The 27,417-nt window shown below is 40.0% G+C and overlaps 2 protein-coding genes across 6 annotated transcripts in view; one reads left to right on the plus strand and one right to left on the minus strand.

Moving 5' to 3' along the window:
* The window catches only part of FBXL5 (F-box and leucine rich repeat protein 5), a 33,895-nt gene extending 23,574 nt beyond the window's left edge, over positions 1–10,321 (plus strand). The window contains 2 exon segments of the mRNA XM_039550858.1: positions 1,920–2,068; positions 9,670–10,321. Of these exon segments, the coding sequence (XP_039406792.1) occupies positions 1,920–2,068; positions 9,670–9,746 (226 nt within the window). The 3' untranslated portion in view covers positions 9,747–10,321.
* A 2,187-nt stretch (positions 10,322–12,508) lies between these two features.
* LOC104690722 (complement C1q tumor necrosis factor-related protein 7) overlaps positions 12,509–27,417 on the minus strand; it is a 100,930-nt gene continuing 86,021 nt past the window's right edge. For 4 of the 5 annotated variants that reach the window (XM_010401881.4, XM_039550857.1, XM_019286995.3 and 1 more), the window contains 11 exons: positions 26,358–26,456; positions 23,616–23,792; positions 22,812–22,832; positions 21,522–21,725; positions 19,990–20,079; positions 19,085–19,198; positions 17,507–17,641; positions 15,594–15,716; positions 14,919–14,977; positions 14,290–14,467; positions 12,509–13,296 (listed from right to left, as the gene is read on the minus strand). In XM_010401881.4, the coding sequence (XP_010400183.3) occupies positions 13,108–13,296; positions 14,290–14,467; positions 14,919–14,977; positions 15,594–15,716; positions 17,507–17,641; positions 19,085–19,198; positions 19,990–20,079; positions 21,522–21,725; positions 22,812–22,832; positions 23,616–23,792; positions 26,358–26,456 (1,389 nt within the window). In that variant the 3' untranslated portion in view covers positions 12,509–13,107. The remainder of the gene's footprint in view (positions 13,297–14,289; positions 14,468–14,918; positions 14,978–15,593; positions 15,717–17,506; positions 17,642–19,084; positions 19,199–19,989; positions 20,080–21,521; positions 21,726–22,811; positions 22,833–23,615; positions 23,793–26,357; positions 26,457–27,417) is intronic. The other variant, XM_019286994.3, reaches the window with a different exon arrangement.

Below are 27,417 nucleotides of genomic sequence, written 5' to 3' on the forward strand. Positions count from 1 at the left end.
GGTTTTATAGCCCAATGGGGGTCAGTCTCTTCCCTCATGTAACAGGAGGAAATGGCCTCAAGTTGCATCAGAGGATGTTTAGATTGGCCATTAGGAAAAATTTCTTCACTGAAAGGGTTTTCAAGCATTGGAAGAGGCTGCCATGGGAAGCGGCATACCTGGAGGTATTTAAAGGATGTGACACTTGGTGATGTAGTTTAGTGGTGGATTTGGCAGTGCTGGGTTAACGGTTGGATGTGATTATATCAAGTCTTCCGGCCCAAATGATTCTATGATGATTCTGTATGTGCAGAACAACATGTTAAATATGACCCCATATAACAGTTAAAGGAGGAGAAAAAAATGTTTGACTTGAACACTGAGATGGCTTCATGAGTTACAGAATTTTCTGTTTGCTATTTGCCACTGATACTTTGTATTGTCAGAAAAATGTAGTTACTACTTCATATGAAAATGGGATGAGGCTGAGGTACTTGCAGCCTCCTGCTCAGGTGTGCTGCAGCATTTAAGACTAATTAAAGCTTCTTGGAGTGGGAATACTTCATGCATACCTGTGCTCTTTGCTGTAGTAAACTGAGGAATAGTGTGAGGTGCTGCTGGCATTGATTTTTCTCTCCTGAGGTTTTGTCCCCATTTGATGTTCACGTGTACCAGCTGTTCAGATGTCTCCTTTGGTTTTTCTGACACTTTAACTCACCAGTGTTACTGTTCCTCAGGGTGTGGTTCAGATATCTGGGCTTTGTGTAGGTGCTTGTTTCTCTTGGATTGTTGCAGTGGACTTGTCCTGATGAGTTTTGTTAGGTGCTGATGAGGTTGTGCTGTGTGTATTTTATTTTAGTACTGGTTTGGTTTTGCATGACTCAGTAATGTGGGAGCAAAGGGAGATTTGGTCACTGAGCCATGGCAAGGGTTTAGTTGTGTTGTTGATTTCCCATTGGTGCTTTTTGGGTGAAAGTATTTAGGAGCTGAGAGTGTGTTGCAACAAGTGCTTCTTGTAGTCACAAGAGTACCTGGAGTCCCTGAGGAAAGGGAGTGAAACCCCCTAACAGAAACACATACCAGTTCATTTATTTCATAGAAGTTGTTACCTAATAGCTGGTTTTGTGGCCAGCAGTTCTACTTCTGCCTGCTGACAAGAGAAACTTGTACAGTGATGCTCTGAAGGCATCTTCAGTTTTATGTCCTGGCTTGAATCTGCAGTTTGGTGATTCAAGCCTGGTGGTTTTTTTCAGGTGAGTGAGCTTGTTTCTGCTTGAACTTGGGCTGGCTTCTCTGAGCTCACAGAGAAGCGAGCAGGGTCACATGGAGTAATTGCTCAGGTGCAGTACATCTGTGTGCCTGTTGCAGCAGCAGCCAAATTGTCTAGCACTCAGAAGAAAGCTAGAGAATTCCATCTGAATAATAAGATGGTGCGTTGGCAGAGAGAAGCTCTGCTGTCAGTCCTAGGAAAACACAAATTTGGAGACCAAAGTAAGTTTAAGAAAAAAAAGAGTCAAACTTTGGGAAGCATAATGCACCAAACTTGGGAGTGTCATGTTTTAGCGTGAGATGAGGAATATACGTCACCTTGGAAGAGCTGCCAAAATCAGTGGTATTTTGAAGAATGGCTTTGTAGTTCTTTGAAATAGTTGGTCATCTCTGGTGTCATCCATAAAAAAGGTCGTTTCCCGCTTAAAGTCTGTCTACAGGAATTGTTAGTTTATGTAGAAATCTGTTGATTTTCCAGGTCTCTTGGATGGCTTCAGGGGTGATCCCCCTTTAAAAGAGGGTCTGGAACTGCCAGGTTTAAAACTCCGTGGTTCGTTAGAGCTGTGTTTGTTGTATGAGGTGCAGTGGGTCTGTGACAGGGTGATGCAGTGGGGCGCTTGCCAGTGCTGCGCCGTGCGGGCTCCTAACGCGTCTCTTCTGTGTGTCCACAGGGCACTGACTCTGGGAGGAGGACTGCCGCATCTGGAACACCTGAACCTCTCGGGGTGTCTCACTGTAACTGGTGCAGGCCTGCAGGAGTTAGTTTCTGCATGCCCCTCTCTAAAAGATGAACACTTTTACTACTGTGACAACATTAACGGTAATGTCTTTTTATGAAGATGCGATGCTTTTCTGGGGAGTGATGTTTGGTGTAAGGATTTTTTGAAAAAAAAAAACCAAAAAACAAAAAACACCAAAACCACACCTTTTTTTAAATGTCTGTGCAGCACTGTGTTTCACAGATTAATTACAAAATGAAACTGTTAAATCAGGTTTTCCTCATTTTTTGGGGGTTTTTTTTTGGCATGACACTACTACAGTTCTGTATTACATAGGAAAGCATTTTTAGTGCCTGTATCTCTTAACTTAGTTTAGCATAACTAACAGTGGTAGAAAGTAAGTCTCCATATAGCTGCTAATACACACTTGTCCTGTTCCTATCTGCACTGTAAACCATGCAGTTGTATGTTTTCAGTATGGTCATAACCTCAGACAGAGGCTTCATTAGGTTGGTACCAAAGTAGGGATTTTTTGGGAAACAAGTGATGTGTGTTTTGTCATGCAAACCTCCCCTATTGCACTAGTTTTGGTATAGGATATTTTTGATCCTACCATCACGTATCCTTATGGAAAATATAATTCAGCTTTTTTTCTGGTTTTGCTTGAGTGAGTAACTTAGGGATGGATCTAAGTTGGAGAAGGATCTGGATAAATGCGTAAGATCTGTTCATGGTGTGAGTCTTTTCAGTGTTTACCACACTGAAATTCAGTCTGTTACGTTAGGTCCAATAAGCATTCCTAGCATTAGAGATGGGAACCATAGTGTGACTTGTCTTCCATGTGTGAATTTAAAACAGGTAAGTGCAACAGAAGGCAAGGGAAAAAAAGGATAATAACTGAGTTCAGAGGATTGTGCAAGCTAATTGTGTGTAAAACAAAATTGTATTACCTGGAAGTTTGTGGTGTCCAGCTGAATAATTTGCATCCGTATTGAGATGCAGCTCCAGCCTGGGTACCAGCTGCCAGAGCTTGGGTACTGCAAGTAAATATGTACTGATATTTGGATATCAATCCATTGAAATTGATAAAAGATGGTGCGCTTGGATTGGATTATAATATTAGAAGTGAAAGTATTAAGTCATATTTTGTTTCTATAATTTTTGCACTTTATTGACGCTTTTTTTTTTTCTTTTGAGACATTTGCTTTTTGTTACTTCCTTCCATTCCATCTGGACTACAGCATTTAAAAAGCTATTTTCTGTTGTCTTTCATTTCCACCTGAAAATTTTAAGGTTCTCTTTTTAAAATCCTTCACTGACTCTTACCTGCATTTTGTTGAGTTTTAAAGATGTCTTCAAAGACCAGTTAGAAGCCTTTTCCTTTTACGTCTGATTGCTTGCAAGATCCTCTGCTTATACTTCTGTCTGTAATACTAGACATAATTTGTCCTCAGACATTTCTGGTTTTCATTTTGTCCCTATAAAATACACCATAAGGTCTTTGTATTAGTTTACAATGCCCAAAGCTGTGTGTGAGTCCATCACTTTAAAGCTTGGCTGTTCCATAGTATTCTCAAGAGATTATTTAAACAGAATATTTTTGAATTATTCTGTAAAGTTGTCTGATCCTCTTCCTGTTTATTTCCTTCCTTCTACTGCCTGCTGGTTCTGCTTGGTTCTCTAAAGCATCATGCATGCCTTTGGATCAACAGCTACTCCAGTAGAGAGAAATGCACAGGACAGTGAGGCTGTAATGGTCTGACTTCTTACATATGTTGAGAAATAGTGTCATCTCAGAAGTTATGGCTTTATGGAAAATAGCCTTTATAAATTAATCCCCTGCAGTTTTATCTGGATTTCATTCCTTATATTTTCAAACTTCATTGTGATAGGGCTATTCAGTGTGAAACTGATGCCTTATCCCATTCTGTGGGCAGCAGGATTCCTACAACAGCTGTTTGTTTCTGTATCATTTGGCATTTCTAAAGTAACTAGGGAAAGCAATAGCTGTTTCATTTAAACCAATCCATATCTGAAGCCATTTTTAGATTGTATTACTAACTGCTGTACAAAGCTTACTGATCTGTTAGCATGTACAAAATAATATCATAATTCTCTTTGCCAACCAGCTTATCAGTGATTGTTTTCAGGGAAGTAGGTGTATTTTGGGATCAGAGGTTGGAAAACTTACCGGTCTTGCAGAAAAAAAAATGGAGCCAACAGCATGGAATTTAGCCATCCATGAATAATAAAGATACAACTTTGTCATCTGCTAAGGAATAGGGGGCTTTACTTTTACCTGTGGTTTATTTTCAGATTTTTTTTTTTCTATAAACACTGAGCCTGATGGGACTGTTCACACACAAGCCAGCTTCATTGGAATTTCTTTGTGGAGGGCTTGATGCATGTGTTGCACAACATAGGTAGGCACGCTGGTTGCAGTTTTTATGTTTTCAACAGCTGCTGTTCTGTCTTTTTAGTAGAGCAAGACTAGAAAGGTGTAGAGCAGCTGTGGTGAGGTAGTTGGGTCTGAATCTGACTGCTATTGCACACCAGTAACATGGTACAGTTTTTATGGCCAGAAACCATGAATTTGCACATACTTCAGATCTATTTTCTGTTTGTTTACTGTTAGTTAGACTTCAGTTTTGGGTTTGCATACTTAGGATCTCTTCTGTTTTTCACAATGCTGGAGTTAGATAACCTTCAACTGCAGCTGAAAACAAATCTGTCAATATGCATCCCTTCTAATGGCTGATGTAATTTGTCTAGAACAAATTTGGTTGTGGATCACACTGAACTCAGCAAGAAGAGTTTAATGTTCGAGTTACATCTTGCCACTGAGTTCTTGTTTTCCTAAGGCTGTTTTGACCAGCTGTGTCCATTCTTCTGACTGTATTCTTAGTTTCAAAGCCTGGAGTGCTTTCAGCTTTGGGATTAGAAAAATGGGGCTCCGTAATTTCTGCAGCAGTAGCTCTTTGCAGCATTTAAGTATGATTCAGTTTCTAGTTTTTTTTTTTTAATTATGTAGTCCTCAGGTGCTGTAATTAAAGAAATAGGGCATTAATGAAATAAAGTTGTGATTCTAATGATTCAGTCTTCTGGCATTTAGAGTCCCACTGGTCATAGTTGATCTGTCTTTCAGCAGTGGAGCCAAGACTTTGCAAGTTCTTTTAAGATGTGTGGACTACTGCATGCAGACTTACGTGGGAACACGGTGTTCTAAGAGTTAGGTCTCAGTCTAAATTCTACAGATTACCAATGTACTCACAAATCTCTGAAAGGATATGGTATGATGGTGGCAGCCAGTTGCCCTGGCAGGAGTGGTTCTTTTACCATAGTCTTGGTCTGTGTTGTCATGTATTCTTGGTGGAATGCCAAACTTCTTCCTAGGGAATTTTGACTAATTTTTGTTCTGCTAGTACATGTAACAAAATGGAGTAATCAAATAGCTCTGCTCCTCTCTTACAGTACCAAACGTGTTTAAACGTTCACCACAAGTAAACAGACCTCACCTCTATTCTGAGTCCACTAAGCATCTGAGTAATCAGATATGCATGTAAAGAGCATTACAATAATCCAGTTTAGAAGTAACTAAATCAGTAACATAGACTGTGGCAGGTTAGATGAGAATCTGATTAACTTTGCTTTCCCAGGTGAACCCAAAACACATTTCATTTAGCACTTCACTGGTAGCACTTACTAAGCCTTCACAGTCAGAGGGACCCTTGTGAAATACAGTTCTCTGGATGATCCACTGCATGTGCTGTTCCTTCCCCACACTTCTGTCACATGTTGTTTTAAAAGGCTACATTTTGGGCTCCTTGTTAAGTCCAGCAGTGATGGTAACTGGCTCATCATCCCTGTCAAGATGTCTTATTACAGGAGCCAGAACCTGACACTGCAAACAGCCACTGGTTTCTTGCTCTACCTGCCCATCAAAACTGTCAAAGTTCAGTCAAAATCATCAGCTGGTCCTCAAAACACATGCAGTGTGTGGAATTGCTGTGTGGAGCAGTGTCCTCGTAGATACACAGTGCATTGCTAACTGGGCTGTGCCAAAAGCAGTAGTGGGCAAAATGCAAATGGGAGATAGTGGAACAGGTTGCCCAGAAAGGTTGTGCAAGACCTATCCCTGGAGGCATTTGGCTTCAGGCTGAAAGGAACTCTGAGCAACCTAGCTGAAGATGTCCCTGATTATTGCAAGGGGGTTGGAACAAGATGACCTTTAAAGGTCCTTTCCACCCCAAACCATTCTGTGATTCATCCTCACTGTTAGGTTGAAATGATCATCACACTGGACAATATGAAAGTTATGCAGTTGACCAGATGGCTTAACCTAATGCATCAGTGAGGTGAGAGGAATTGGAGACCTCATATAGAGATTCCAAAGGAAACAGAAGACAGTGTTTTTGGCAAGATTAAAGAGGCCATTTGAACTTAGAGAGAATTCAAAAACAAAGTCTAGTCCAAATGAGGTCAATAGCAAAGACTGGGGAGGTCAGAGGTTACGAAGCCAAAGAGGTGTAGCCAAAGGTCAGTGGTAGTAAATAAAGTCAGGGAAACAAACCCAGCATTTGAATTTTGCTGTCTGTATCAAATGTAAAAAAGAACAAACTAAGGAGCACTAGGGCTTTTATAGAGGAGATAAATGACCTGTGATGGAGGAGATCAACTGACAGCCTTCCTGTTAAAACAACCATTAATGACACTTACTACCTTGTTATAATAAGAGCATAAAATACCCTCCAGATTATGGGAATTACCTGTATATGCTAAGAAAGAATACAGGGGAGGGCAGATTTCAGAAGATGTGCTTGAACCCTGAATATTTCATTTTATCAGAATTCTTTATCACAGGCTATAAATGAAAGTTAGTGATGGTGTGAGGATTAGACATGGGGCAAGAAATGCAGTGTAGGAAGAAGGGTGAAATTTCACTGTCATATGCTTAATGTCATTTGTAAGTCAGTGCCTAATAAATTGGGAAATGAACATATAAGCTTTTCAGATGATCCAATTTACTCAGAAATATCCAAGTTTTTGGGATCTTAAGTTGCTGGAAGAGTGGTTTAAATTTAAAAACTGAAAGCTAACTAAAGGATAGGAAGAAAGGGAAGGGCTTAATGGTCACTGTTCAGGGGAGGAACCTGAGGGGTGACAGCTTTCTCCCTGTTCCCCTCCCAAGAGTTATGTGGTGAGATCAGTCTTACTCAGCATTTCCCTTGTGTTGTGGTGTAAGAAATGCACACAGTAATTTCCAAGTTTTTGAGTGCTGCTGTGTGGTCTTCAAGTAATGATACTGATGCTGATGATTTCCAGAAGGACTGCTAAGAAGCCTCACTACAGCCGTTATGTGTGGTTAAAGGTCTGGGTGGTTGGGAATGATCAAACTGTGATGTTATGAAACTGAATTCAGAGCTGGCAGTTGCAGTGTGGAGATAATGATTTCAGAGAGCTGTTGGTGCTAATTCTGAGATCTTTCCTATTTGCAGCAGCAGCCAAAAAAGCCACCAATGTTACCATCGTCAGGGTGGTGAGAGCAAGATAGAGGGTGCTGTGCATGGTCCTGGAAGCCTTGGGGCACTCACTTGTGGAGCACTGCATGCGGGTTTGGTCTCCCCATCCTGAGGAGAGTATGTAACGGAGTTACAGAAGATACAGAAGAGGCCTACTAAAAAGTTAGGGAACTGAACACAAAAGGCTGGAATGTTTCAATCTGGGAATGAGATGGCTGAAAAGGGCATGACTGTTTACAGAACTGGGAAAGCAGTAGATGAGGCGAATGTGCAGTGATAATTCTCCAAATTTTGCAGTATTAGAGTTCATGGGCATTGGATGAAGCTGTAGGTGATTTAAAGTAGTTGCACAGTGTAGTGAGCTTCTGGAACTTGCTCCTGTGGGGAATTGTGGAAGGAGTTAGTGTCAAGAGGTTTAGAAAGAGGTTAAAAAACCCACATGCACAACTGAGCCGTAAACAAATACTGAAGGAAATGGATTTCAGTGTCCCTGCTGCAGTAGTTGGGGTTGCTGGAAAACCACAAAAGGTGTGCATGATAGGTTTATATCACGTCCCTAGATAACATTTGCTGTTGCCAGTGGTGAAGGTAGTGCTAGATGGAGCATTGGTCGGACCTAGAAGTCTGTATGTTCCAGTTAGGAGCATGAGGAATAGCATCCTTAAAATGAGCAAGAAAAGGATGGAAAACAATACTGAATTATACTGAGTATTCCGTTCCTTGGGATGCTGTGGTTCTGTACATTTTGTCAACAAGCAGTTTGCTAGAAATGTGACAGTTGCTTCAGAATCGCTGCTGTGCTGCGTAGCTGTGGCAATGCTGGGGAAGGTCAGCTACGACTTGGAAAATGCTGCTGCACAGAACATGCTCTGCTAAACCAGCTGTTCAGAAGCACCGAGTCTCCTTTCTAAAGGACTTACGAAGAAGCTTTCAAACTCTAGCTCGTAAGTGACGTGGAGGATCAAAATTTAGTTCAGGTGAATGAAAAGATTTGAAAAGGAAAATGAGTTTATTGACCAATGAAAAGTTCACTGTACTATAACTGTTGTCCTTCATTATAGTTTTAGGTTTGTTTTATTCAGTCTCATGCATCTTAACTTAATTACAGTATAGAGTATTGCTTACTGGTATGTGGCATGAAGTAGGAAGCTGGTTTTAAGACACCAGGTTCTTGGAAATTAATTGAATTATGACTTTACTGTTGAAGGGGGGGAAAAAAAGCCAGACATGGCATGGTGCCCTAGTTCATTACAAGATTTTGTTGGTATTTCTAAATACATCAAAAACACCTGAAATACTTGTTGTTTCTTATACAAATGGGGAACATTTGTGTTGTCCTGGTTAGGTCTTTACCAGCTTGAGTTGGCTCGGCAACCCACTTCCAGTTTCTGTTGGGTGCCAGAGGTCAGCCAACCTGAGTGTAAACGTTTCTCAAAGCAGGCATATGGCTGCAGGAAATAAAATCCTGTTTGAATAAATACAATAATTTCTTATCTCATGGTCACTTTAACATTTTAAATGAAAGGGGTAAGTGAAGGTAAGTGGAGGTGGGTCAAGTTACAGTGTTGGTTTGTACTGTCTGTGCCTGCAACTTGTTCTTTCTTTCTGAATGGCTCATTTTTAGCCTTACAGCTTCTGATGACTGCAGCGATACTAAGGTGATTCTCTCTTTAGTTTTCGAATTTCCAGTCAAGAGTATGTGAGAGTCTGGCCAACGATGAAGGTGTTCAGGGAGAAAAAAAGAACCTTCCAGACTAAAAAACTGTTTCTATTATCATAGACACAGTTTTGGAGGTTATGGTTTCTTTGGTTATGCCACGATGTCATCATCTGAATTTAAAAAATGGGAATTAAAAATGCATTGTCAAAAACGCTCAGTTCTGAAAGCTGACTGTGACAAGCTTAAAGTTGCTCTTTTAGTGTTGCTCATGGTACTTCTGTGTCATTTTAGATGTGTTATCTTCATGGAACTAAGCTATGGAGCAAAAATTTCTTGAAAAATACCTGTTCCAAGTGAGGTTTTTACACCGTGATAGTACTGGCAGCGTTTCGGACTTCACGGTGCTGAATGAAGTGTGGTGCATTGTAAAAAATGAGACATTTTTGAATCACCAGGTTATGAGAATTATGAATCTAAGTAAGTGGCCTTTTCTTCTTTTCACATTTCTTTTGTTTTTGTGCAGGTCCTCATGCTGAAACCGCCAGTGGATGCCAGAATTTGCAGTGTGGTTTTCGGGCCTGCTGCCGCTCTGGCGAATGACCGCTGACTTCTGATCTTTCAGTCTACTTCATTTAGCTGAGCAGGCTTCCTCTCATGCACTTTACTTACAGTTCGCATCTTGTGTTAACAATCCTTGGAGTGAGACTTGTTATACTAGCCTGACCCTGCCCACAACTTCAAAATCTTAATTATGAGTGTACTGTACAGTGTTGTAACAATCTCACAACCTCATTTGGCTTGAAGGGTGTTGGGTTTTATTTTACATAATTTGGGGAAGATGGGAAAATCTTCAGATTTTTTTAATGCCACTTTATTCAAATTTTGGCACTTAAATATACTTTACTGAATTATTTTGTGTTAGGTGACTTTCTTTTTTTAATTTTGAATCCGTAAGTACAATATAAACCTCTGCAGAGAATTTGAATTGTATTGTTTGCATTTGGGTAACAATTATACATCTTTAGGATCCTTTTTTCTTCCCCTTTCCTCTCATCCTGAAGTCGTTCTTTATATTGCAAAATTAGGGAAATTGCCACCTTCCTTTTGCATTTGGTTTTGTATTTGGGCTTGAAAGACGTACTCAAATAAAACATTCCCACCAATAAAAAAGTGTATGCAGCAGTTGAATATCTATGCTTTTAAGGTATAAAGTGCCATGCCAGAAGGCTGCAGAGGTTGGGGTGGGTGGGTGTTGTCATGGTTACAGAGCTGTAACTGTCCAGTACGTGTGGGGCTTTTGGTTTGTTTTTATGGTTCCCATAACTGTGCTAAGTTGCATTTTTGAAACAGCTTCCAAGAAAGTCAGGTTTCATTCATCTGAACTACATGAAAGACAGCAATGCATTTCCCCCCTTGCTTTGATAGTTAAAAAGATTCCTCTCTGGACAGTAGAGACTGGCAGGGAGCAGAGAATAATGTGATGAGTGAAACGTGTCCTAGGAAGAGAGGAGTCGTATATGAGTAGTGTGTGTGCACTGTGTGAGGGATGAGTAACGTAGCTCAGGGCAAGTTGTAAAGTTCAATGGCCACCTGCTCATGAGTGGCACAGTTGCAGGCTGTTTTTTTTCTCCAGCAGAGGAGGGGCAGGTGGCTGCTTTTCTAGAACGCAGACAGGTTTTTCTTTTCTCCTGCCTAATTTTTAGGACTTACAATACAGAAAGTAATTTTTACCTGTTTTCCTAATTGGATAAATTTTTTTGAGTAGTATTTATTTAGAACAGCAGTCATGGTGACATAGTAGCTTTCAAGATTCTCGGTGTCTGGGAAGTTGGTGTGCAGGCAGAGCTGGAGATTACAATAAACTGCAAGTTTTGGCACCATCTTGGTCACACTAAACTGAAGAGTAAAGTAAGAAAACACCAGTGAGTTTAGACTTACTGTGGAGTCAGCTGGTGGTGGTTAGCACTGACTGTGGGCCAGAAGCAGAATGTTCAGTGCTCAGTTGAAGCCTACAGAAGGACACCACTGATCCAGCAACTTACCTTCAGGGAAGCTGCATTGACTGTGCCCAAAGGTTGATGGATCGCCATTTTTGTGAGGCTGGCTGAGACTGTTGGTAACAATGTACGCAGTGGGCTTGCTTGTATCTATTTCCAGAACTTTCCTTCCTGAGGCTGGCAAGGTGCAGCCAGAGGTGCTTCTACTGACTGCTGGCTGGTATTTTCTGTGCAGACTGGTAGAGACACAACTGAGGATGGAAAGAGCTGCAGGTACACTGTGGACTAAACCTGGGAGATGTCATCACTGTTCAGCAAAGCATTATGTGATGACAGTGTACTTTCTAGTGGGGTCTGTAGAAGGGGAGGGAACCTGTGGCAGCAACCCCTGACTCTCAACTAGTCCATGAGTGCTGAGAGCTGGCCAACACTATAGTGAGGCCACTCATGATCATCTTCGAAAGGTCATGGAGATCAGGAGAGGTGGCTGAGGACTGCAAGAAAGCAAATGTCACCCTGGTCTTCAAAGGAGAATTCAGGGAATGACTGGCCAGTCAGCATCACCCCTATCCCTGAAAGGTAATGGAGTATCTCACTCTGGAGGCCATCTCTATTTGCATGGATGACAAAGGGATCAGGAATAGTCAGGATGGATTCACTGTTTGACCAACCCTCTTTCCCTCTATGATGAAACAACTACCTGGCCAGATGAGGGGAGAGCAGTGGATACTGTCAACCCCAACTTCAGCAAAGCTTTCAACACTGTATCCCACACCGTCCTTACGGGCAAACTCAGAAGTGTGGGTTGGATGAGTGGACAGTGAGGTGAATTGAGAACTGGCTGAACAGCAGATCCTAGAAGGCTGCCTCTCATTAGCGGTGTCCCCCAGGGTTCAATACTGGGCTCACTTATTATTTAACTTACTCATCAGTGACTGGGATGAAGGCCCAGATGCCTCCTCAGCAAGTTCACTGACAACACAAAGCTGAGAGGAGTTCTGGGCTGATCCCCCTGAGTGCTGTGCAGCCCTTCAGAAGGACCTGGGCAGGTTGGAGAGATGGCAGAAAGGAACCATCTGAAATTCAGCAAAGGCAAGTGCAGGGTCCTGATGAATGCTCTTCCTAAGCTCAACCCACTGTCATTTTTATTTGGAAGAGTTTGATTAGCAAGATAACAGCAGGAAAAGGATATGTATTTATATCAGTATTAATAGCACAACTACTTACATACTAATAAGTGAATTTGATTTTTAGTAAATATTCTTTTGATAATCTTTTACTTGCAAGTGTGCTAACTTGCAGACAAGTATTTCCTACTCCTAGGTAATTTAATCAAATTCTTCTATAAAAGGAATGAGCTTCTGCTTAAGGTTTGGTATAAATATTTATTAAATCTTTCATCTTTAAATTCTTAAGAAAATTTCTTACACCTCTAAATGGTGCTGGCATTATACAGATATAAAATATAGAGTAGGATATGAAGCAGCCTCTTAAAAACTGAAGTATGGCCTTTACTGATGGCTCTTTGGTACATGAAATTTATTCATAGATAAAAATTCAGAAACTGAGGTACAGGAAAATTTTTTTATTTACAAGTGTGTTTGAAGAGGAAGAAGGGCTGTAGATAAACTGACTAGCTAAAAGTACTCTTGAAGAGGTGCCAAGGAAACATTTTACTCTGTACTGTCACTTATATGTGGGCATGTGTAATGCTTTTAAGAGTGTGAGGTTCCACAGGGAGCTATAAAAGACTATATAAAAATCACCTATTAGTACTGGAAATTTAAGCTATCTGTCTCTTCCTTAGCAGTAATTAGTATCTTCAGTGGTTTTAGGGCAAATAAAGCTACAAAAAATCATGTTCTCATTTGATTTTTAAATACTTGGAATAGTTCAGCAGTAAGAGAAATCTTATATTTACACCTATATAAGCAAAATTCTTGCAGGATTCTGACTGGTCTATACTACCTATTTCGCACAAGTGAAGCAACATAAATCCATATAGAGAGAACATTTTGGGGATAAGCGTGAACATACACAGCTAGAGCAAATTCAACGTTGGAAACATCAATGGTGTGAACTCCCGTGCTGTGTACAGCTTCTATTAAAGGTCTCACTTCAGAATATGGCATATGAATAGGAAAGCCAGAGACCTGGGAAAAAGAAAGAGGAAAAAAAATATGTAAGAAGAAAAGGTGAAGGCACCTGAATAAATACATAGTTTAAAAAAGTTTACATGCTGAGTAAAACAGATTATCTTCTCTATTGCCAGCCTGAGGAGATGCAATAGAAGAAACTACGTTTGTATTTTGATAACACCTCCCTCTTTCACACACTCCAGGCAAGCTTCTGACATTTTTCCTCTTTAATTTGGTTTAAGCTCAAAGTGAAGTTATTTAGAATCTGCTAGAATAAAGTTACATTAATAAACACACAGCAGAACTTCATTGCTTTTTTGTCTTGTGGTGGTTTTAAGTCACTGTGTTCTCCTGGCTGGGGACTTGAGCAAATGTCTCCTGCCCAACAGAACTGAAACCTCAACTCATTTTGGGGCTGGCCAGAGTTGCCAGTACTGCCACAGGTGTTCCATGTGGGAAACAGAAGGCCCTTCCAACAGCCTGGAGGAAGAATGCACCAGGCACATCAGTGGCTGCAGTAAACACATCAGTCAATTCTCTTCTGTCTTTATAGAGTGAAGACTGAAGAAAAGCATATTGTGTGGGTTCCTGGAAATAGACTGTGTGTAGCACTACTCAGCACCAGTACCAGGTTTGTACTGACCCTGAGAGCTGCTGCACCAATCAGCCCCATAGCAGCTGCTGCTGGGAGACTGCACTCGTGTATGTATTGGCAGTAGTGGCTACTGTGCAGCAATAAAACAACACTGCACCCAGTTAACTTTGCATTCTTATGTTCAGCAGAAACTTTTTATCTTCAACATTACAAATGAAATAAACCAGATCATCACTGCTTCACTCTATAAATATTACAATGGTTTATCTTTGGTATAAAATCTCTTGTGAATTTTGATAGTAGAAGAAATAACCAGCCTAGGACACTCTTCTATACCATGGAGTGGCAATACTAAATCCTAGGGATTTCACTTCTTGCTTCTATGCACAAGCCATTTATGTTCACAGGTGTACCCTGTAATCTCCCAGCTGTTTCTGCAGCTCTGCCTGATGGTCATTTTCTACATCTTTGCCTTGGTTTTTTTCCAGCAGCGGCAAAAAGTTACGGAGGGTGGAGGTGCAGTATCTGTTCCAACGTGTTGGGCGCATTGGTCTCCATTCCATAATCTTATCTTTTAATATTTTTTCAATCCTGCAATAAGATAAGACTGGTTATTACAATTCTAGTATTGGATATCTGAACTAATCTCCCTTGGCAGACAGTACAGATTCTGAGAACCTCGGTTAAACTTACTGCTCACTAAAAGTGCAGAGAAGCCAACAAAGCTGTGTAGTAATGTCTGCATTGTCAGTGCCTGCATGGAAGGCCATGGGCTTACAATCCTCTTTTAGTTTACACTCTCTCCTCTCATCCCCCCCCCACCATTTTGCTTTTTGGGAAATGGTAGAGCAATGATTGATTAGTTCTTTCTATCTCGCAATCTCTATTGAAGAAAGACAATTTTAAAAAGCCCTGAAACAATAGCTTCTGATTTTTTGGGCCGTTCTCCTGGTATTCAGAGCAGGTTTTTAGGTCTAGGCATGACTACCTGGGATTGCTTTGGTATCGGCACTGATGGCACTTGTTTTGGAGGTAGAAGTACCTGCTCTGTAGTTCCAGTGCAGCTGCCATATCCGAATGCTCGTAAGTTAATTCTTCAGGCTAGCAATAAATAAAACAAATATTAAAACATGCAATCTCTTCTAGACATATAACAATGTAACTTCAGGAGTTTCTGCCTTGATGATGCTCACAGGAATTTACAATTATGCTAAAATAATATATTCCTTAATAGAGACATGATAAAGGTTTAACTAGATATTTGTGTGTAATGCTGGGGGTTTTTTCCCCCAGTAAATTTCAACTGCTTACACCTTTGATAACTGTACAGAAATTTATGGCCTTTTACTTAGGATGTTCATACAGCTTGAAAAAATGCCGCCTTAGCCATGAGACAAAAGTCGACATTTTCTTTATAATACCAAGCTCCTACTTGAGATACATTTTTGTTAAAGATACGTCCCATTTACTTCACTGTTGTCCTGAGATCTTACATAGACAGAGGGCAAAAGCATTAATTCTGTATAAAATCAGCTTTTTGCAGTACTCCTGCTTTCATTTTTTTAAAGGAGGAAGTGGGAAATCTTTTTTAAAAACCAGTGCTATTACATAAATATACTTAACTAAAGAAGTCCAAGGAACTTAGTATCTGCTTCTTTCTACCAAGTCTCTGATGTCTCAACCCCTCAAATTGAGTTGGCAATAGATCCATCAATACCTGAATGCTGCGGAGACCAGGGAATGGCAAACTTCTTGAAAAGAAAGGCTTCCAGTGTTTTGGTTTGCTGATATCAAAATTTATCCTTCCTGGGGAATCATATTCTTGCACATTAAACCAAATCTACAGGAAAGCAAAGCTGGTTTAGCTGTCAGCATATAATCACACCTACAGAACACATTCCACTTACATAGCAATAAAATACTATATAATGTTAACCTCCTGTAGCAATTTTCTCCTGTTCTGAGCTGCATTTCTACCCCTCTGGACTGCTGCACAAGTCTTTTCTGAATTCTGATTAAATTCTTCCAAAAGCCCAGCCCAGTGCAGCTGTGGCTGTGATGCCTGGTAGCTGCTGCACCCTGGTGCCACTGCTCTTTTAAGTGTATCTTGCAGAATACAAGCAGAGATTGCAGACACACAAGACACAGCTCCTGTGTAGATTTTGCCAGCAGGTGGAACCCATATCTCACACTCTCCTTTACAGACATTCATTTTGGCCTCTGCTCCTGGTCTGGAGCGTGCAAGCACTGTAGCATTCTTGTTCAAACAACCTTTAAATGACTATTGCTAAGGCTGCAAAATGTACCAGCAATTACTATGTAAATGTGCTAATCATGTGTGCGACCCTTTGTAACTGAGGTTCTGTGTAGATGCTTCCAGGACAGCTGGTTCTGCCCCAGTTGGATGTGAGGTGGTGTGGCTGTGGTGCATGCAGCACACCTGCTCAGTCTCACTGAGACTGGAATTAGTTGCCTTGAAAGATACTGTGCTCTGCAGTTCAAGTCAGTGCTCAAGTCCTTAGTTGCTTCTTCCAGCAATTAACAATCGAGTTACAGTTTTCTTAACTGTAGGTTTAGTACTGCTTAAAAAACCCCCAACCAAACAACTCTGCCACTCCTCAAAATGCTTTTATAGTGAAAGAACTGACTACTTTTAAAATAAATGTGCTTTAGAATATTAAATTCTCATCTAAAGTCATGATCTGTGTTTTGAATAGAACATAGAAAATTAAGTAACAAAACTCATAATGTGTGGCATTCCAAAAAACTGAGGAGCAAACTTTTAAACTCAACTTCCAGCTTCCATTCAAATAAACCCTAGGGTTCTTTTTGTAAGTTTGCCCTGTTTCCTCATTTTCAGACTTTCACACATCTTTCTACCTCATTATCATGTCCCTATTTGTGTCCCCAGAACATGTGAGATCTGGCTTCCAACCGAGTCAGGGAATGCTGCTGGGAGGACAGTTCCCAGGGTTTCTGACCCTCCCAGCACAGGCTCAGCTCCCAGTCTGTGGCCTCTCCTTCACCTGCCCAGAGCAGCACAGCTCTTACAATCTCTCCCCCCACTATCTCGGAGAGTTTACAGCCACACAATGAATAATATATCATGAACATGCACTAGTATTACCTGTGTATTTGCAAATAAATGGGAAGACTTGATGCCAGGCAGAAAACCTGTATTGTTTTTGTGCCCTGAGGTGCCAGCTCTGTGTTGTGCACATTGATCCATTCAGGCTGTGCCCAGTGTCACATGGGCAACTTAAGTGACTCCTTTATACTTTGTTTCTTATTTTTCAGTCACATTTCACCTACAAACTATTATCTTTGGGGAATGACTACTCCTCAACTAAGCAGCTCTAATCTTAGGCCATCCACTCTGGGAAGCATGTAAGTAAAACTCAGTAATGAAAAATATTAACAGATCTCTTGGTCCACCTAAGTGCTGATTTAAAAAATCTTTATTTTAAGTATCTAAAGGAGCTGAAAAACCTACTTAAGATTGAATAATATTGCTAATAAATGATAGCCTAAATATAGTTACAATGATGAACAAATGATGCCAAAGGTTAAAGAAAATCAAGTTATTGACCCTTACATGTATAGAAATGTGACAAGACTGGGCACACTTACATTATCACAGCTGATCAGACAGTACACATTTTGTAAGGGGCAGAAAGTATCATACTGCCCATAAAAACATCCAGTACTGGGATTCCAAATTACATACTGACTTTGTTCCAAAGTTAATACATATGCAGTTGGTCCCTAGGAAAGAAAAAAATAAAGAATGTGAAAGATGTTTGAAAACTGGTTACAAGGACAATATGCTTTGTGTTCTTTGGAATACTAAATTTTTACAATTGAAATTGATAGTGGTTTTTAGGGCAAACTGCTTGGAAGAGTTTACAGTTTCATTACAGTTCAACACTTACATAATAATGTGGCAGAGAAATGTCAGACATACAGAGCTCTGAGCTATTCTTAACATACAGATTCTGAAAGTTGTCTTGTTTCAGCTACAAACAGATGTGAAATTCCACATACAGGAATGTTTACCAGATGCTGCTTCAGTACCAACACGTCCTACCTGGCTACTGCCACAGCTCTCATCCATGGGCAATCTCCGAACTGAAGGACTTGAGCAGCGCACTCTGTGCCTCAGCCATCAGCCTTCCTCACAGGCATGTAAGGTATTTCCCAGCTCTCTACATTCTCTGCCAGGAATCCCTAAACTGCTCTTCCATGTTCTTGTCATCTCCTATATTGTTAAGGTATCTTGAAATACCTGGAATAAATCCCCTCCTTACAAAATGCTTTATTAATGACTAGCATCTCCATCAGACTTTGAGGGGAAGGAATGTATCTGAGTACCTGTTCCTGTCACTGCAGTATCTCAGAATGTGCTTAAAAGACTAGCTTGGACAGAAATTTTTACCAAAATTCTCTGCAGCAAAACTTTCACAGGTACATAGAAATTTGCATTGTAAACAGTTACCACCTTTTTGAAAAGAGCAGTATTGGTTACTTGGAAATCTGAGTGCTTCCCTGAGAACAAAGGCATCTCCCAAGGGGCAAAACAACCTCAGTGTTTCAGTTCTGGGCCAGTCTGAGACAAACTGCTGCCACAGTGGCTCCCAGCAGCCCAAGGCAGAGCAGACACTGCCTGCATTACAGTGGGCAGAGGGAGAGGGACTTGTCCAGCCTGAACCAATCTATCTTTGCTATTGCTGCAGCTCTGCCATCAGCCAGAGAGAGAATTAGCATATGTGTGTGACCATTAACAATCCCTGGCCTGCCCCTAGCCCTCTCCTATAATCTCTGAACCTGTACCAAATCCCACACAAACTCTGTCACAGTCCTTGTATCCATGACTGAGCCACTATGAAGGGACTGTCTCCATCAATTTGTCCTGGATGCACCATTTATACAAGCCAAAATCAAATCAAGGGTTACAGATATTTGGTATATTATGATGACAACTACTACGAGTTTAAGCATGGAAACAGAGGTCCAGGAAAAAACCCAGACATATACTAAAATATACTTTCAATTTTTTATTTGCTTCTCTAAAAAAATCAGTTCTCAGCACCAATGTTTAGATAATATCCTGGAAAAACATCCCAGCAATAAACAACTATCCATTGCTGGGGGCCAAAGACTTCACAGAATAAAAGTTAATACTTAGGCCAAATGAAAGAATCTTCTTACCTCAGGAATAGCATTTCCAATGATAAGCCAGGCTTTTTTCCCCATACCAAGAAAATAATTACACAAGAGCACGGCGTGTTCTTCCTCATCTCCCGCCAGAAGATAAAGAAATTGCTAATTGAGGTATTAAGAAAAAAAAAAAAAAAAAAGGTCTTTCTAAGCAGTTACCAACTTACAACATTTGATAATGTTTCTTAACACATCTGAAGCAAGGAGTCCTCTCAGATCTTTGCAACTGATCTTTACTGTTTATTGGTCACTGCTTCAACACACAGGATGAAGAGTTAATGGCGTGAGAACCCATGAGACCTGAGATTTTATTACAAGAACCAGGGTCTTTGTCTTTTTTAGAAAGACAATTTTTCAGGAAAGTTCTGAGATGATAAAAACTTCAACTGTGATCAACAATGTCTGCCGTTATTCTCTAAATGACAGGATTTATGTGACAGAGAAGGCTAAATATCCCATTATTGCTGACACTACATGCAATGTCTTCTTTGCAGTTCCTTGGAATGACAATGATCCATTTTAAGTCTAGTTGTAAAGTCTCCATCAGTCAGCATCCCTTCACTTGCACATGACTATGACATTATGGACTGGTTTATAACGGAAAAAACGGGAGATGCTTTAAAGCCCTAAGGTATTCTTAGCTACTTTCAACCTATCAAAGATAAAATTTTTGGCTCAGATCAGAATGAGCAACTTTTTTCACGCTTTGGTCCTTATTCTTTGAAATAAATGTCTCAAAGAAAAATAGTCCTCACAATAACAGAATCACAGAATAATTTAGGTCTGAAGGGACCTCAAGAGCTAATCTACTACAACCTCCCCCCAAAAACAGTGGCCACTAGGATGCTACATCACATTCAAGAGGATAAAGAACTTCTGTTTAATGCGTTGCTTACATCTGATGTACTCCATAAATCACAAATTCCAGCAAATGACACACTATCTGGCAAAAAAGGAATCAAAGCAACATATCGAGCCACCAGTTCCTGCAAGAAAACAAAACAGAGCAAGTCATCCTTTAATTCATAATATTCTGGTGTTATTATACTAGATGTGAAGAATATTGCTGTTTCCACTCAATAACAAAACACTGAATAACCTCATTACAGTAGCAGTTAGCTGTCAGAGACTGAAATATTATATTTTATGACTTAAACATTTTCTTAAAGGACTTTTAAAACTGTATTACAAAAGCTGCAAAGAAGACTACCACACCCTGACTGAGGCCTTACACTGCTCACTGATGAAGATAAGATAAAGTAACAGGGGCTGGGGACATTCACAAAGCACAGGCTTAACACCTCCAAGGTGGAGACCACAGCCCCAGGGCTATCAGCTGCCAGGCTCACACAGACCCTCCACCAAAGGGTGGGAGGAGGAGAGGCTTTGGGTATCTGGGAAAAGCCTGTGGTCAGAGGTGCAGTGACTGCCCATCCTCCCCTGTGCAGAGGAGCCCAGCTGAGGGGTCCTCACTGGGGGGGGAAGCTTATCCACAGCAGAAGGGGGTGACATGGCCCATCACAGGGGCCCCCCTCAAAGGGGTCCCCAGACCCTGCACCAGAGCACCAGAGATGATGCAACAGACCCTCAGTGTTGCAAGGGACAGTGTCAAGCCAGCCCCTGCAAGAGGAGGCACGTGGGTGTTCCCACCTGGCCCAAAGTGTACATTAATCCACGGGATTCTGCCCTCTTTGGCGTGTGGTGTGCTGGCGTGTGGCGGCGTGGCGGAGCCTGTGGCGGTGTGGCCACGGCAGCGACGGGGGACCCTCACCCCAGCAGAGCAGATGGAGGGGAGCAACGAGACGTCGTTGGGACCCTTGGATGCTTCCACCTAACCCCTGTCACCTCTCCCTGTTCCCCCACCCCCCACGCACACTTCTTTTTTCCATTTCTTTCTTTCTTTTCTCTTCCCTTCTCTTTGCCTCTTTTACTGTTAAATAAAATACATCCATTTTTTGGCATCAACATCTAACCTCGTTTGGTTTTAATCTCATTTCTGGGAATATTTTGAACCTTCTAAGTTCTTTCCGGTTTACGCACAGAGACTTAGCTTTCTTTGCTTTTCTGGGTTTAAACTGGATCGTAACATTAGCTCATTTTAGAACTTGTATCAAAGACTGATATGATTTACTGCCATTGAGGTTTGGCATAATTCTTTGTCTTTTAAAGGACAATACTCATTAATATATTTACTTTTTTCCCCTGAGAAGACAAATAATATTTTACAGTATCATTACAGTTGGATTTACCGTGTATTACACATAGTCACTCTACTTTATTTTGAACTGTAGTTTTTCCTTTGCAAAAGGTGTAGCTGTACAGGAGAGACACAAAGCTGGGATTTGCTTATGTGCACATGCACAGGCAAACAAACAAACATCTTGAAAGCTGTATCCCAGAGACTTTACAAGCTTTTCTCAGTACTTACTGCTGCTGTTTGAGATCTATTTGGGATGGCATCAAGAAGCTCCTGTGGTGGATTCAGAGGTTTGATATATCTGGTAATAAAAACTGTTTTCCCATCAAGGTCAATTACAGTTGTTAGGCACTGGCGGGTTGGAAACTTTGATGTACATTCAGCTTCATATTTTTCTGCTGCCTGGAGCAGTTTCTCATCTTCTTGGGTATCAAACTTCAAAAGACAGTAGAATTTATACAAAAGCGGTTTTATTTATAGTTTGGACTTAAGCCTTTACTATATTTGGCCATATTTCACCACTTAGAGGACAATAAAAAGAGTGTTAAATTCTTTCCTAATAGCATTTTTAACTTGCCTTGTAGTAAAAAGTTTTACTTACAGACATGTAAGAAAGGTCAAGGCAATGGAAAATCACGTAATTTGCATTTACTTATGAGTGCCCATAATGGTCTATATGTATAAGCTGGCTTTATTAAAGCACTGAAAAATGCAGTGAAAGTTATGGCCAAGTAACACTGTGGGGATAAGGATGTAACACCACATATTAAGTCAAAAGGAAACAATTATGGTTAGGTACTAATCGTATGTGCTATTCCCATAGCACTCCATTAAAACCACAATTGACATCATGCATAAAATCCCAGTGATTATTATATAAATAATACTGCAACAACTCTGCTCAATGCCAAAATATTTGCAGAGAAGGTTCAAGTGATTTTCAGATGAATCCTTTTAATTCAGAAGTGTCTAAAATTTCCATATTTTTTAAATGAGATTTTTCAGAAGCAAGTGTAGGACTCAAAAGCACATATTAATTATATAACAATGACAATTATTTTGTCATGTTACCTTTAAAAGATTTCATCTTTTAAAGGTATTAGGATTGGTCAAAATTATCTACTTAGAATTCCTTGTATACTTCTAGTGGTGCAGACAATTAAAGTTCATCCTTCATAATATTTTTGTTTAAAATAAGCCACTTTTGTCATTTGTTACTCTTCTCAAACTAACCTGAGGTGGAACAGCTGGGCACTGGCCTGCAGCTAGACCACCAAGATAGCAGAGAAGGCACACAGTGGTGATTCTTCTCAACCACAATTAACAGCAGAAAAGTACAGCCTCTGGCACATTATAAATTTAAATACAGCAATTTACTGCAAGTATTACTGGCAAATAAACAATTACTATGTCACGGTCAAGTAACACAAACTGCAAAAAGGTTGCTGAATGGCACAACCCCAAGCTAAATCTTAACCTGGGAACAACACGAATATCTCAACTGATTTGTTAATATTGTACCTTCTTAAGCATTTCATTCATCTATATAGAGGTTCAGGAAGGACAGCAGAAAAGAGAGGAAAAATAAGTAAAGAAACAAAAAAGATATAATAAAATTAAAGTAAAATTATGCTTAGCATCCTAAAATACTACACAAGCATTTCAAATTATCTGCAGGCCAGGAATAGGAAGAAAGGATGGCAAATTATTTAGTTAGTTATTTTCATTTTACGGCAAACGCTTTCTATAATAAGTGCATGTGTTGCATCTGGAGAGCTGCAGCAAAGAATTGTAACAACTATTGTTGTTAGTCTATGGCACTTCTGGTTTACTAATGAAACTGAAAAAAATAGCAGCTGCTGTTTAAAAATTATCTTCAAGATCTGGAGGCATGCGTGAAGCCATAAATAATAAATGCTCATTTGAACAGTATAAACACAGAAGCAAGAAAATACTCTTTGCACCTGCCATCTCCTGTTTGTTCACTGTTCACAAATACTCACATGAATGCTTTGCTGTTTACAAAAGTACAGGGAAAAACTACCTGCTCACAGATATGAATGCAAATTTGCTTTCTCTTAAGACTAAAATTAGATACTGAGCAAAGTTATTTCTCATGCATTAAGTGCACATCTCACTTAATGGTGCATCTAATTAAATTGAACTGAGATAAAAAATCTGAAATAAACCACTCCGAATTTGTATGAAGGTCCTGTACTTGCATTCATCTGCTTTGGTACTCTAAGGAGACCTATTAATATGCATCTCAAGAACTGCACCACTGGAAACAATGAGCAAGAGTTTGATGAATTACTGATTAGTTACCTTCTCTCTGACAGACTCTCCGGGGATGAGCTGTGGTTCAGTGGTAATAAACAGTGTTATATATGAGCCCTCGCTCAGATTTTGCACAGAATCATAACCTCTCTCCATTCCCAGGTTCTTTTCTTTGCTGTAGCCAAGGAGGACTGGAGGAATATTGACCTTAAATGTACCATCAATCTACAATAGATATAGAGAAATATTTCTCATTTAAAGCAGAAGTTCCCTCTCACATAAATTTGCTACTTGTGTCCACATATTTTCTTCTTTTGATTGTTATTTTAAGCTACAAAATAATAAAATGAGAGAATATGATATTTATGTTGATTAACTGTGGGGAAAACACGAGATATCATATTGTTAAATATATTAATCACAACTTGATTTCAGCCTCTCTTGCATATTATGAACACTAATATTCAATAAAATGGAAATCATATACACTAGTTCACAGAGAAAGAAAAGAGTGCCAGCCTTTCACTATTTTTCTTTCAAACAGCAAACTCTACATAGCTCTATTTACCTGGAAAAATGAAAAATTGGCAAAATACGGGTTGCAGGACTGTGCTTCTCAAGGCAGGAGCAGACCAAGGGGTCTTTGCCTATGAGTGACATGGGAATGATTTCCAGCATCTCAGTGATGGAACCCCATTCCATGCAGAACCTACTGATGCTTCTTGGGTGGAACTGGAACTGGGCCCATTTTTCCAGCTTCCCCACGGAAGTACCCTGACAGACTCACCAGCCCTTTGCAGCTCCCCCTGCCACCACAAACAGAGAATAAGGTCTTTCTGAAGGGCTGGGTGAGACAAGAGATGGCAGGCTGCACACTTGCTTGGGCAGGTTTCAACAGTGAAGGTACCCAGTTTTAGGAGAAAAAAATTAAGCTCCTGATTCAGACACAGTTAAGGCAACTGCCACCAGAAAGGGTATCTTCAGTGGATGTGGAAAATGAACAGATGACTCACTGGCATGGCTCATCAAACATTTAAGAACAAAATTAAGTTTTGATGAGGAGAAAACTAAATATATCACTCAAAATTTCTGCTGCAGTATATTAGAACAGGATGATAAAAAGCTTCATTTGCTACTGAAATTTAATTGCTAGATGCACCTTGATACAACCACTATGCTGATCAGGCTTTTTCAAATTCCATATGAAATCCTGTTCAAGTGCAAAGAATCTCTACTGCTGGAAAGATCTGTACAAGCACTCACACTATGCTTAGGCAATCACAAACTCCAACACCTCCTCAAAGGAGTCAGAAATGTATCTGACAGGAATTCTGGAGCTACTCTGGTTCTACAACAGAAAGACCAAGAAGAAGTATGAAGAACAGAGGCTGACATCAGTATGGGAAATCCTTAGAGATGGATTGTGGATGGTGGTTGTGTCCTTCAATACATATTGGTAAGCAGTCTGTTAAAATGTTAAGTCTGCCCATTAAATCTCACACTTCTCAGGTGAATTTCATTCATTCAACATGGAACAATTCCCTAAAAATGAGCATCGGATCTTGTCGTTTCTTGTTTGTTGACCTATAGCAATGGTGGTCACATTACGTGACATTGTCTGCACAGGATGGCCAAGGACTCATGAAAAGAAGGTCAGACCTTACTACTTACACCTTCTTTAAAATCAGTGTAAGCTTCATTATATGGGGAACCACAACCCTCAAAGAGATAAATTAACTGATTAACCTCCCAAGCTGAAGAGAGCATATTATTAATGATCTAGCAGAAACAAGTGGACTAAGCCTGGTTAGACATACACTGTCCAAAATTCCTCAGCAATGAAAAGAATCCCATGCTTTCCTGAATCCCACGACAATTACTTTCTGTTACGCCTTGCAGACAGCCCAAGAAAGCCACTTTGATCACCAAGCACTGCACTTAAATTAAATGAGACTCCTCTAGATTTACCCTCCACCCAAAGAATCTGGGAGGCTCTTGAAGTCCTTAAGGTTCTGAGAAGTGCCCCATACAGCCAGAAAAGAGCAAATGAATGTGTTGTTAGGAATGCAACTGATGTCTCAGTTTCTTACTTCATGAAGATTCTGACATTTGTGAGAAGATGATTTGATCTACACATAAAAGCACCTGCCACGCAGAGGAAGTCCCACAGCACTATTACAATGGAATAGGACTATCAATGGAAAGAATTAGTTTCCTTATACTAAGTCCAGGATGAGCGGCTGGACAAAAAAAGTCTTTCCTCTGTGAAGAAGTGCATGTTTTACTATTACTCCCATGACTAACTGTTGCTATTTCTTGAAGAAAGCTTCCCTTTAAAAGTTCTAAAAATAGAAGAAAGAAGGGATTGGGAGAGGCAAAGGTGAAAATCTGGTGATTCATGAGAAGTGTGGAAAAAAATGTTTGGTCAGATTTCCTCACCTACCTAGGTGATTCTATTCCTAGTTCATCTATCAGAGTTGTGCAGTACTAGAGACCTCAAAAGCCACTGCGTCTTAAAAATCTGTGCTTTTAACCTTGCTACTGAAGGAAGCCAGGCTGCACTGTCACTGTTGAGTACATTTTGTTTATCACTTCTCCCTTCAAAACCTTGAACTTACTGGCAAATACTCACCAAATCTGTCCAAAAAATCCCAGTGGTTTCAAAGACATCTTCAAACAATTCCATAAAAATAAACTAACAATTACAAAGAATATAATTAAATCTGACATTCCATTTCCAGCCCTTTTCCATTCTCAGTTCTGTATTTTACTTCAAGTAAAATCACTTACCCTTGCTTGAAAATATATGGTAGTAAATGGAATCTTAACACATCCCAGCCAGTGTCTCTCAATACGAGTGTGGATTTCACTTCCTCTTTCACGATCATCCTATTAAAAAGTTGCCCAACAAAACACTTTATAAGACAGCTTCACTTCCTTTAATTCAATCAACAATTTAATCAAGGCATTAATAAAAATTCTGTATTAAAAATTTTCTGTAAGTATCAGTTCCATTATTAGTGCAGCAGAATTATTCTGCACACCTTTCAGGCACACCAGATGCTGAAAACATAAGCACATCACAGTCCATGATACAATGTGCTTGCACTTGAGGGTTCAAGTCCTCTATAACCTGTGATAGAGAACTTAAAAAGTCTGACAAGGAGTCCACAAGAGTCTTCTCAGACAAAGTAAATGAAGCTCTGGTCTTCTAATGCAGTATTTTACTTGTATTTAGTAAAGCTTTTTGAAGTTAAAATGGTATGAAAATCTAACTAAACCCTGTGAAATGGAAAAACTGTTTTCATGTGTACTGCCTATCAGAGATTTCCAAATCTTGTATGATCAGCCCAGAACTTATTTTAAGAAAAAAATCTCTAGAATGACATCCAAATTTCAAGAGTGTAGCTTTCTTCCTTCTGCTTCATCAAGTATCATTTCAGTTTTGAGGACAGAATTCTGTTCTCAGTGAAGTGTGTGCATTATTTATTTTTGGGTTATGTTTTCAAGATTTTTGAGTGCTGCTATTTTTGTATATGCTGAATTGACTAGGAAAGCTTTGATTGGATTCAACAGGGGAAGGAGTTATGCCCACACTGAGAGCTTACAAAAATTTCTTGTTACTAGTACTTGCAATTTTTGTCTCATTCGAATCAATTAATGCATACAACCAATAGACGGTTTGGGGTTTTTTTATTTTTTCACCAAAGAGCTTGTAAAACAAGATGAGACAAAGTGTAACAAAATAGTTAGTAAAAAATACAAGAACTGGATCACTCATATGGAATGAAGTAAAAAGTTCTGATTAAGGTTAAGAACAGAATTCAGATTACAATTCATGATGCCTCTC

Source organism: Corvus cornix, chromosome 4, assembly GCF_000738735.6.
Source record: "Corvus cornix cornix isolate S_Up_H32 chromosome 4, ASM73873v5, whole genome shotgun sequence".
Classification (NCBI taxonomy): Eukaryota; Metazoa; Chordata; class Aves; order Passeriformes; family Corvidae; genus Corvus; species Corvus cornix.